The 12465-nt window shown below is 48.7% G+C and overlaps 1 protein-coding gene across 1 annotated transcript in view; it reads left to right on the top strand.

The window, feature by feature from the left end:
• The window catches only part of CTTNBP2NL (CTTNBP2 N-terminal like), a 46198-nt gene extending 33995 nt beyond the window's left edge, over window positions 1-12203 (top strand). The window contains exons 4-6 of the mRNA XM_019514080.1: window positions 6473-6703; window positions 8463-8570; window positions 9476-12203. Of these exons, the coding sequence (XP_019369625.1) occupies window positions 6473-6703; window positions 8463-8570; window positions 9476-10924 (1788 nt within the window). The 3' untranslated portion in view covers window positions 10925-12203. The remainder of the gene's footprint in view (window positions 1-6472; window positions 6704-8462; window positions 8571-9475) is intronic.
• The last annotated feature ends 262 nt before the right edge of the window (window positions 12204-12465 follow it).

Genomic DNA, 12465 nt, shown 5'->3' with positions numbered 1-12465 from the left:
CCCCCCCCCCCCCCCCCCCCCCCCCCCCCCTCACAGCTTGATTCAAGGCAATTTATAGCACAGCAATGCCCAAAAGTAGACTTACAAATGTGACTTGATCATAGTTGAAACCCTTAAAAAAAAAATTGGGGGGGAGGGGGAGGGTATGTCCTTGATAGCTCACTGGATCAAATTAAAGTTTTTATTAAACCTTTTCCTAAAAAGGAATGACCAAGGAGGTCGAACGCGCCTGCAGCTTGCTTGAAGCAGGAGAAGTGCTAATGTCGCTGTGAAGCTGGACTTTGTTCCTGCCTGTTTCTTGTGGTGGTAGTGTGTAACCGCTACACGGTTGGGTTCAATTTAAAAGGAGTAAAAACAGCTTGTCTGTCAAAACAGGCAGACCAGCTGGATTGAATTTCGGCAAAGACTTTCCAGTCCTCAGATCACATGCGTATTCCTGCACAGTGGTGGTGAGGGTTGGCATCCCCGTGGCTCGTAGTGCTTTAGGAAAAAGGAGGGTTTTTCCTCTCTATCTCTTCACAAGATCAGCCCTGTTGTTCTTCCTGTGATTCATTAAACAGCTGACTGCCCGTTTATCCAAGTCAGCCCTCCCATTTTCCAGCCTGTTCTTTTCCTTCCTCTTCCTCACCTATGTAAAGTTACAGCAATCTCTAAACTCCAGTCAAACAGGCCGGGATGACAAAAGAGGCAGGTTTCATTTACCTCCGGGGATCTGGAAGCAGGGTGGACCCTCTGTGATGTTTGCCAACAGGCATTTGTTGCTGACGCTGGTGGTTGCAGTTCCCAAATAGCATCCCACAATGTCTGTCCCAAAACGATTTCTGAAAAACCCCCTCTGTTTTTGTTTGAGGTTTCCTTCTTCTCCCTCTCCCCTTGCCTCTCCTCCAGCTTTTATCAGGGTCATTTCCCCCAAGTCCTCTTGTTCTGAAAGCAGCAACTACTTCTGGTTTCATACTTGTAGCCCCAGGATGATTGAAGGAGTAGACGCAAGACTAGAAAATCTTTCCCAAACAGGCTAATGAAACAGCCCTCCATACTTGCTCTAATAGTCTTGTAACGTGGAAGACGCAACCAGTTTTCTTTGTAGTATTTTAACTCCTTCACTTGCTGCAATGTTAAGAGGTGTTTTTAAGACAAAGGTTAAAAAAAACCACCCTGTTGCTGGTAACACTTTCGGGCGAGTATTTGAGGCACAAGCAGCTGGAAGGTGTCCTGCTCCCAGATGTGCCTCCTGAAATGTGCCCCCTTAAAGTATAGCACCTGCAGGCATTGAAAACCTTCATCCCACTTTCTGCTGTTCCCCCCAGTTGGGTTTCTTCTTTGCTCGTTGTTTTAACCTGTTTTTGCCAACTAGCCGATGTCACCTGTGATGTTCGAGAGCATCATTCTTGTTCACACGCACTGAGACAAAGGTCTCGTGCTCCATGCTCAGCTGTGCAGGCATTTATATTTTAATTTGGGTTTATTGGCACTCCCGAAGGAAGCTCTAATAGCCATCTTACATTATATTGAGCTTAAAAGGCCTTGTCTTTCCTTTTAAGCCTAACTTTCCTCCCTGAAAGATGCCCTTGAAGAGTTGGCTCATAACGGTGAGCTGCAGGTCCGTGACAATCCCCATGTGTGCCTTTGCTCTTTGATCAGAGAGGGCTTCTGAAACCGTACAGATCATTAGGACCAAGTGGTTTCATTGTGTGTTCAGCACAAGATGACTTGTTTTCCCCACCCCCCAACAGCTGTATGTCATTTAACAGGATCAACGGAGAGCCTGTGCTTTGCGGCATCAGTGTTAAGCACTCTTTTTATTAGTTCTGAAAAAGCTACTGTATTTAATTTGGTATGGCTTACTCGTGTTTATGTTCCTAAAGATCCCCAGATGTGGACATGTAAAACTAAAACACACCATAGCGGCACAGAAAGCAGCTGCTCCGGCCACGTCTCTCGAGAGGTGAAGCCATATGCTGTGTGCCTCTCCCGAGGGCAGGAAAAAGTGGAACAGTCTTATTTTTACTATTGTGGCCTCCCTCCCTCCCTGGGGATCTCCTGCAGGGTTTTGAAAGCTATGTATGTAAAGCCACTTCTGAGGGGCTGGTCAGCAACCAGCCGGACCACAACATGCTGCCCAGGCCTTTGGAGATGGATAATTTTGTCCCTAGGTTCTGGGGTAATTCCTAGGTCCTAACATTGCTTGCATGATCTTTATTAATATTTGCAGAGAACAGACAAGATTATTTTTAAGGTCTTATCTCAAAGCCTCTTGCTTTAGAAAATGCATAATACTCTCCTCTGGAAGGATGAAGAGGTGAGTTACCTTGTCACGATTAATACCTGTGGTTTCAGGGAGTTGTATCAAATCTGAAACCCAGACTGCCATGGCATCCCCTCCGCATGCTGCGTTTGCTCCACTGTCTTCCAGGTTTGCGTGTTTAAAGCTTTGCATCTTGAGGTGAAGACATCCCAGCAGGCACTTTCAGGAGCATTGTGGTCAGTTTGACTCTGCCATTGTTTTCAGTAGGCATATCTACAGGTGCGCTTCAATAATGCGCATTAGCCTATTTTATAGAATCAAAGAAAACGATGTGGGAAGGGACTGCGGGAGGTCATATCTACTGCAACCTCCTGCTCAAAGCAGGACCAGCCCCAACTACATCATCCCAGACAAGGCTCTGTCTAGACGGGTCTTAATTTTTTTTATTATTACTTTTTTAATGCATATTAAAGTGTCACAAAAAACTCTGCTCTTTAGCTAATGCACATTAAAATAGGCTCATGTCCATTTTGCTAGTACCTCACAACGAAGGTACTAGATTTTAATGTGCATTACCTAGAGCACATTAACAAACCTGTAGGTGTGCCCAGTACAGAGCAAAGTTAAGCCAATGCTGCATTGCTTTGGGAAATCTCAACCCAGTGTCCCCCATCCTTTTAACCTCGTCTCTCCTGCCTGCTTGCCAGTGAAAGTGCTTTGATTCTCATTCCTAACAGAAGAGGAGGGATATGCTTATGCACAGTCTATAAAGTGTGTTTATACATGTGTTCCTTGTATGTTTTATATTTCCTTCTGCACTTTTATAGCAAGCGTCCCAGGCAGGAGGAAGAGAGTGTGACCGCTTCGTAGCATAAACATCCTGCATTGCAGCGGTTGGGTCAAGTTTTATTTAGTTATTTTTTATCAGATTCAGAATTGTATTTTTATCAGCTATCCAGTGTATTGGATTATTTTTCTTGTCTGTGTCACTGAGAAATGAGAGATTGAGTGATCAGGCTCTTTCTGCTGCTTTATTTTGTTCAGTCTGGATGAGAAATCTAAGGGCTTTTCCTAACAAGCTATAGATTTATTGTTGGCGTGAAATGCTCTTAACAGGCCTAGCGTGAACTTCCTGATGATGATGTTATAGCCCAGAAATCTGGGAGGATGCGCAAAGCTACTCTGCCAGCAAAACGCCAGTAAATTATTAAACCTCTGCGTTGGGGAGCACTAAGTACTTGCATTCGTTCTTTTTCTAATGTTACGGGGCACCAGGGTCCCTGGACTGGATGACTCCATTAATCTGAGTAGTTGAGATTGTAGCGGGCTGGATGTGCTGTAGCTCTGAAACCTTCTTCTAGCGCAGTACTAACTAATACGCTTGTTCTTGCACGGTGCCAACAGGTGTGTCTAGGGAGTCAGTATTGTCTTAAGTTGAGCTGGAAGGGAGTGTAGAGCAGCGGGCTGACTTGATAATTCACGTCTTCACGCCCAGCCCATCTGGTCCTTTGCTGCAGTTGCTGTTGCCCTTGTTGGAAGACAGTTGCTGGATTTTTGCATTCAAGAGCCAGTGAACGTGAAGTCTCACAGTGCGGTGGACCTGTAATAACACAGAAAGCTCCCCCAAGACCAAGGAGACTGGTTGGACTCTGGCTGTTTGCCGTGTTGACGTTGGGATGCCTCTAAGGCTGATCTGCAGGACTGTAATGATGCTCCCTGACTCCCTTCATCAGGGAGTTGTGTGTGGTTTGAGAGATGCCAGCTTCTTTACCCTTCTTTACTTGGTCCTTGCTAGAGGAACCTGGTCACTTTGCTGTCTGAAGGCTGCTTCTGCCATTCAGAGCTGCAGAGTTGGTGCTTGAGCTTTGCCAGCCAAGTGAACATGTGCCTACCTCTCCCTTCCCACTTCTCCTGGTTCCAAAAGAGGCAGAACAGTTTTGGGTAGAATATAGTAAGAAATGTTTGCTTCTTTTGCCTTCAGATGCAGACACTGTTCATAAAAATACTTGCTTCCATTTTCTTCACTGAACTGTTTAGTTATTGGAATAGTGACTCCTTTTCAGTATCTGAGTCCGAGAATGAACAAATGGTGTCGGTCATGGGTCAGAATACATGATGTAATTGGTGAAAGGGGATTTCTGCTATGTAAAGAGCTTTTGTCTTAACTGAATCCGTGTTTGGATGCGTTTCAGCATTTCCCATGCATGCCCCATTGCAGGGACAGATCAGCATAGGGAACTGCATTTATTGAACCATGCACTAGGGAAAACAGTTGCTTTTGCACATCTTCCCCACGGACCAGGGGCTGAGACTCGGAATATGCCACGCGGTGTTAGAGGCCTGCCCCCGCCGTGTCCAAGGGTTGCTTTCTGGAAGTGGTCCTACTGCCCACATCCACTACCTTGCACCTGAGCACGAGGGCTGTATGAATGCAAGCAGCACCTCACAGCACTGCCTGAGAGCAGTTAGGTCAGGGTACATTATTTGCCCAGTATCCCCGTTGCAGTTGCTAGCAGAAAGCACACATTTCTGCTGCGATCCAGTCAGGAAACCAGCATTGTACAGATGGGAGAGCAGAGCTGTGGCGATGCCAGGAGACCTGTCCAAAGCTACGCAGCGGAGCCAGGAGGGAAGCCCGGGAGCCCAGAACTCCCAGCCCGCCGCTCCAGCTGCAGTCCTGCAGCGTCTCGAGCAGTGCATCCAAGGTTTTTCGGTGTAACAAGTTGGATGCAGAGATGAGCTTGGCTAATATTTGCAGCAAAGGGAGCAGGTGGTGTGTGTGTGTGTGTAAAATGAAATAAAACAAAACAAGCAGCTTGCAGGCCAGGGTCTGTTTTCAGTTAGTGTGCAAGCAAGCTTCAGGGGTTGTTACAGGGAAAGGAGGTCCTCGTTCCTTTTATTGATCATGTTTTCTTTGTCTCTTTTGGTGGTAATTAAAATGACATGGGCATTAGGAGCTAGATTTCCTCTTCCTGCAAATGGTTTCCTGTTGGGGAAAGCAGGCTTGGGAATCAGTAGCTACAAGTGAAATGATTTTAGGACATTTGAAAGGACGGAAGTGGGGGGAGATATTTATTTTGCGTGCATGTCTGCAGGTTGGGTTGCAGCACGGGGTGGCGTTCAGAGCCGATTGTGCTTTCAGATCCTGCTCTCCCACTTGAGGTCACATTTCTTGTCTCTGCTGAAACCAGCTGTTCTTCCTCTGTCCTGAGACGGAGGTCAGATTTGATCTCGTAGGATTCACTGTACATGGTGAGCAGTAAAATCAGATCGATTTGCAATCTGCCTTCCACACAAACGGCACCGTGAGGTACATCACGGTCCTCTTCCCTGTTCATCCCCACATCCTCCCCTTGGTCAGAGAAGTGCCGGAGCTCCCCTTCATTGTGAAGTCTCCATTAAAGGATTCATTCAGCTCAGAGGTGGGTTCTGGAGCCGCCAGGTCCTCTAGCAGCCTGTCTCTTCTATGCTGCCAGTGCAGACCCACCACCGGCTCCCAAACTGGTTGAAACGGGCAGATATTTACTACCTTCGATTTCAGATGGGCAGGGAGGAGATGTGGGAGGAGAGAGGTTCTCGGTTCTTTACAGCAGTTTAAAAAATGTTGGGGCTTGGCCCAGCTGCAAAGCTGGCTGGCACTTCATGTTTGATAAAGGTTTTGAGAAACGTTTGAGTCGAGATCCACAGGGATAAGAAGCTGCTTTGGGCATTGACTCTGCTGCAGCCATTCAGTAGCTTGGGAAATGCATTGTTTGGACCATGTCCACATCTGGGAGCACTGGCACTTTGTAAAAACCATGATCCTTCTGGCTTCCTCTTGCTATCAACCTTGGCAGGCATGGCAGGGGCCATCTGAGCCTTGGAGACTGCTCTCACCACCTCTCTGGGGTACAGAGAGGTCACTGGACACGCACATTGTGCTGCCTGCTGGCTTCCCCATCCCACAGCTAAGCAAAGCTAATCTCGGAGGTCACTGACCCAGCACCTCTCAACAGGAAAAGCATATGTAGTGCTGGAGACATCCATCCTTCCAGCAGATAGATAACTAAGTCTGAATCACATCCTGCTGTCTACTAGCAGGGATTTCCACATCTCGGAGACGAAATATTGGGGCACCAGGAGCATTTGTCTTATCCTGAAATGATTCATGTTGGTTTCCTTCTGCTTATTTCTGCCGAGCAACTGCCTTACTGTAAATTGAAGCACAAATTTGTATTTCTGTTTCAGGCCCAGCACAAAGACACTTTCATTGAAGAACGCTATGGGAAGTACAACATTAGTGACCCACTGATGGCTCTGCAGAGAGATTTTGAGATGCTGAAGGAGGGAAATCATGGTGAAAAGCAGCCTGTCTGCTCCAACCCCTTGTCTGTCCTGAAAGTAGTGATGAAGCACTGCAAAAACATGCAGGAAAGAATGCTGTCCCAGTTAGCTGCTGCAGAAAGCCGGCACAGAAAGGTAGGCCTCGGTCTCTGCCCTTCTTGCTTTCAGTAATGTGCCCAAGGAGTTACTTGACTTGGTGAAGGAGCTTGTTTTACAGCCTTAAAGCTTCAAATTCATCCATGTGATATAAGAAGTGAAGCTCATGTATTGTAAGTACAGAGGCAGAAGTGCGGCTTGCTGTTTACTTAGCAAGAGCACAGTGGAAAATGTAGAAGTGAATCTTTTGCCTAGGAGCCTGGGACTTGGGGAGTACTCCAGACTCTTTGGGGCCAGTGGTGACGAGTCCTTCGTACAATAATCAAGCATCATCTTAGTCATTGGGTTTGTAGATCTGCTTCCTCCTTCTGGGAGGTGGCTGCAGTTGCTCACTGCTCCTCTGATGGTTAGAAATGCTCTAATTTCCAACCTAAATGTATTCCCGGGCAGTTTACTTGCACAGCATTACCCTCTACCATCCTCAGTAAAGTCGCTGTGTGCTTCGCCTGAGTCTGTAAAGAAAGAGCTCGTGCAAGTAGTCCCATCCCGTTTGGGCATGAGGCATACAGGGTTGGGGCCTTTATGCCTGATTAATGTCAGAAGATCTAGTTTCCACTCCTGTGCGTTATACTGACTGTGAAGAAGTGGCCTGGATTTATTCTGTCATATGCAATGACAAAGAACACTGGCAGGAGCAGTTCTGGTTGCAGAAATGTTGCTGCACCCATGCAGCAAGCAGCTGGGCTTTCCAGCTTCAGATGAAGGGTGCAAGGGTGGCATTTATTTGGAAGTATTTTTTTTGCACTCAGTCTACAAAGCAGTTTGATCTGCAGCTCATGGAAGAATAAACAGGGACTGTGCCCTGTTCTTTTTTTTTTTAGCCACGTAGCTGCCAATAATTAGGCTTCTAAAATCTTATAGCCCCTTCCCACAAGGTTTGCTGCCTTCCTTGAGCGTGGTGTCTAGCAACTGAATGGGAGGATAGAGGATACTAAAGGAGCTCTTGGTGAGCGCCTACTAGAGGGACCCTGGGGTTCTGGTCATGACATCCTCTGGGGTGCCCCAGGGATGACTGCATGCTGATGTTTTTGCTGAGTTTCTAGAATCCCAGTTATTCCTGTAAGTCAGTGTTCAGATTTGAAGGAGCACCTCCACCCGGCCCTCAAGGCAGGCATTTCCATTTCAAGTGTTCATCTTGCTTCAATCCAATCTGACAACAGAAGTTTGTTTTAAAGAACTGTAGTTTGTTCTTCCACTTGATTGCATGTGCACTGCACTCTCCAAATCTCTCCCAGGACAGTAATGAAGAGAAATAGATATTGTGCAGATTGCCACTGAGCTTACAGCTCAAAACTAGACTGATGCGATTATGGCCAGGACCCTGCTTCCTGGACGTCTGCATTGTCTGAGGCATTGCCTCTGCTCCCGCTCTTTGCACCGATGGTCTTGCCAGGAAATCCCACATAGGGCAGTGGGCAGCCACTTACCAGTACAGTTGAAATTACGTGAAAGAGCACTTGCTTACAAACTCCAGCCTGGAGACAGGCCTGTAGGCTGGCTCTTGAAAGTTCGCTCTTAAAGGCTAAAATAAGGACATGCACGGGTTGCAGGTGATGACGCACGGTCGTCTCTCTGGCACAAATTTTGGCTGATCCTTTGCATTTGAGGGATGCTGTTTCACTTGTCTGCCCACATTTGGCCTTGGCCACTGCACAGCACTGGTCTCGGGCCATTCTGAGCAGCTGTTTCCATGAGTCTCTGCTGTCTGGTGACTGAAGCGTCTGTGCCTGTTTGGAAGGTGATCCTGGACCTGGAGGAGGAGCGGCAGCGGCACGCCCAAGACACGGCCGAAGGAGATGATGTCACCTACATGCTGGAGAAGGAGAGGGAGCGGCTCACTCAGCAGGTGTGCTTCCATGCTTGGTAACGAACCCTGCTCTGGAGAACTGCATGTCCTGGGAACACGTCCTTATCCATGGGCTGGGGAGCAGGCTCCTCCAACTGCGCTGGGGTGGTGGAGGAATGTGAAGGGTCTGATTCCAGGCATTATTCTTTTCTTGGCTCTTGGCAACGGGATGTAAACTGTGTCCAGAGCCTGCGCAGATTTATGCACAGCTGAAGTGTTCAGCAGCAATGAAATAGGTTCAGGAGCTTGCTTGAGATCTGAAAAGAGCTGTGGGAGGGGGCTGAGCCTTGCAGTCCCACCACTGCCGGCTCCGATGCTGTGCAGTACTAGTGCAGAATGCCGACCAGTGTGGGAAGGACCGGTATACTCCTGTTCAGAAAGCTGCAGCAAGCCAAATCCCTGCTGCTGCTTCATCTGGTATGCAGGAGCAATAGCATGTTAAGCTGTTAGACTTTAGACCTCCGTAACCATTGCTAAGTAGCATAAGGAGCAGACTGAGCAGGGAACAAATAAGGTGGAGTGTAAAGGAGTCTCCAGTTGAGATGACCGCCTCAATCCTTGCAGGGCTGGCCGCAGGTGTTGCATTACAAGGACACAACTGCACACTGCCCAGCATTCAGTATTTGACTGATCTGTTCATGCTTTGTGCCTGGCAAGATGTGATTTCAAGCTAGCTTTTTACCTTGCTGCACTTGGTGACCCCTAGATAGGACAGGACCCCCTTGTTTTTGGTGTTAATGTTGCCATCTGTTATTGAGGCACACAGGGATCAGAGCTCATAGGTGAGAAGATGCTTTCAGGTCTGGAGGGCCTCCCCACTGACTCTTTGGGATTGGAAACATTGCTTCTGTGGCATTTGCCAAACTTGGTGCTTCCTTCTGAGAACCTTCTGTCTTCTTTTCTAGTTGGAGTTTGAAAAATCCCAAGGGAAGAAGTTGGAGAAAGAGCAGAAGAAGCTGGCAAGCCAGTTGGAGGAGGAGAGGGCACGCCACAAGCAGCTGTCCTCCGTGCTGGTCCTGGAGTGCAAGAAAGCCACAGCCAAAGCAGCAGAAGAAGCACAGAAGGCAGGAGAGCTAAGCCTGAAACTGGAGAAGGAGAGGAGCAGAGTGAGCCGGCTGGAGGAAGAGCTGGCCTCCAAGAAGAAGTGGGGCTTGCAGATGGAGGCACAGGTGGAGAAGCAGCTCTCAGAGTTTGACATTGAGAGAGAGCAGCTGAAAGCTAAGCTGAACCGGGAGGAGAACCGGACCAGGGCCCTCAAGGAAGAAGTGGAAAACCTGAAGAAAGCCTTGAAGGAACTGGAGGCTTCTCACGGGGATGGCAGCCCTGCTGACTGCTCGCAGCCAAGCCCCTCCACAGTCACCAGAGCTGTTGAAACCGAGAGCAGGTCGGTGAGGTCTGTGTCTTGCCAGACAGGCGGTGCTGAAGCAGACAAAGTCTCGCCCATGGTGCTGCTGCCCAGCCCCGTCACACCTCCCTCGTCCTATGCAAAAGCAAACGGGCACTGCGATGCAGACATGCAAGCAGGTAGCGAGCTACTGCAGGCCAGTGGGAAGGAGATCCAGAAACCCACTGAGCCGGCCCCCGACAGCGCGGCTGAGAACGGAAGCTCCCCAGTGCGAACGGAGTCTCCGGTCCATGTGACTGCACAGCTCCCTTCGTCTGGGGCATCTGTGTCCCCCAGCAGCACCGCGGCCTCCTCCCTGACGCCCTCCCCATGCTCCTCTCCGGTTCTCTCTAAACGCCTGGTGGGAGCTTCAGCGAGCAGTCCCGGCTATCAGTCATCTTACCAGGTGGGAATCAACCAGCGTTTCCACGCCGCTCGCCATAAATTCCAGTCTCAAGCGGATCAGGACCATCAGTCCAGTGGGCTGCAGAGTCCTCCTTCAAGGGATTTGTCTCCGACCCTTGCAGATAACTCTGCTGCCAAGCAGTTAGCCCGCAATACTGTCACTCAGGTCCTTTCCCGATTCACCAGTCAGCAGGGGACTATAAAACCAGTCTCCCCCAATAGCTCGCCCTTTGGCACAGACTACCGAAATCTGGCAAATGCCGTGAGCCCCAAAAGTGAGTCTGGCCATTCCCCAAACCCGGGCAAGGTCTCCAGCCCGCTGAGCCCGTTGTCTCCTGGAATAAAGTCGCCAACCATCCCCAGAGCAGAAAGAGGGAACCCCCCACCTATTCCTCCAAAGAAGCCTGGCCTGGCTCAGTCCCCAGCCACTCCTGCCCCGCTAACCAAAACACTTTCCCAGGCGTCTTCTCTGGGCACCCCCATGGACTTAGCAGGCAGCTGCTCTAACAACGCTGTCGTAGCAAACGGTAAAGACATTGAGATACTGCTGCCAACTAGCAGCTAGTCTCCAGAAGGTGTTGAGGTGACATTCCAAGGCTCGGCATCCTGGAGCTGAGACGTGCTCTCCCCACTTCGTGTTATTTATTTGGATAGCAGCAGCCTCTGTCCATGTCATGCGTTTAATAGGGTCCCTTTTTTTTTTTTCTTTTTTCAAAGTAGGTAGGAAAGGATTTTTGCATTGCTGTATTAACAGGAACTAGAGCTAGAAGGTAGCCTCAAAAGGGGTCTCATGGCAGGAGTCAGGTCAGTTGAGGAGGCAAGAATCTCAACCCCGTGCCGGTCGCCGGCTAGCAACTGTCGTGGGACTGAAAGGCTCATTTTAAATTATGCAGAAATGACTTCACAGACTTTTACTCCAGATGAACATTGTATAAAAAGTGCCTGAACAAAGCCTACAGTATGAATGTGGTTCTCTGCAACAACAACAAAAAAAACACAGAACGGGAGGGAGGAGGGGCAGGAAGACCATCCAACTGCAGTGACGAGTTCCTCTGTGAATCCTGAATGTCTAAAACAACACTGAAACCAGTTGTTCGTAGAACAAGTCAGTAAGCCAAGTGCTACACGGTCACTCCTGAAAGGTGACTGCCGACTGGCCCAGAAGGCCAGGTTTGGCCCTGTGAGACCACCGCTCCTGTTGACCTCTCTGGAGGCGCACGGGAGCTACTTATGGGAGAATTTGGTCCTGATACAGGCCAGAGATCTTCCTTTCCTAGCTGGAGTTGTCCAAGTCCGGTGGGCGTATGAAATAGTCAGGGTGCCAGTTTTCCTTCAGCTTAATAACTCCATCCAAAGATGTCTCGGTGTGGATTCAAGTGTGAGAGATGGCTTCCCGGCCTGTCACCTTCGACGTTAAAATTCCTCACGCGTTCTGCTGTTGTGTGTAGAACTTCTGAGACCAGGATCGTGCTATTACTTGATAAGCATCTTGCTGTTACTTGAAAAGTGAAATCTCTACCCCATTCCAAACAGGTTTTTGCAACGGAAAGATGGGATCAGTACGATGATCAAAAGCAATAAGTTAAGTTGCTCACTTTGTAAGCGTGCTACGCGGCAGACTGACACAGATTTTTCTGACTAATCGGGTTTGCAATAGAGCCTTCACTGGCTGCAACCATGGAACCAAATTGTTAACTCTTTCATAGATAGATATGCATATATATGTATAGGTAGGTGCCCGCGTGTACATGTTAAACACATAATACTTATATATAAATCTTAGTCGGGTATTATTGAGGTTCTCCTTGCTTCGTAAAGGAAAGGTGGAAATGCCTCGGGATTGTAACACAAGAGAGCAGTTACTTAAAACCCAGTATGCTGCCCATGCTTTAGGGGCAGACCTCCTGCAGGAAAGCGCTCCAGCATGTTGAACCGACCAGTAGTGATGGCTGACGTAGCTTACAACAGATTCCAGTGCAGTTATAACGGTTGACTTGGGCATTTAAGTAAAGGGGTAGACTGTGGTCCGCGCTGCTAGCTCATTGCAGAGGACAGCGCAGGTTCAGGTGCTGCAGTGGTACAGGCCAGACGTAAGGCGGGCAGAGC

This window comes from Gavialis gangeticus, unplaced genomic scaffold (assembly GCF_001723915.1).
Source record: "Gavialis gangeticus isolate Ggan-Ray unplaced genomic scaffold, GavGan_comp1, whole genome shotgun sequence".
Taxonomy (NCBI): Eukaryota; Metazoa; Chordata; order Crocodylia; family Gavialidae; genus Gavialis; species Gavialis gangeticus.
The sequence above is the reverse complement of the archived record's forward strand: the minus strand, read 5'-3'. Positions and strand labels throughout refer to the sequence as shown.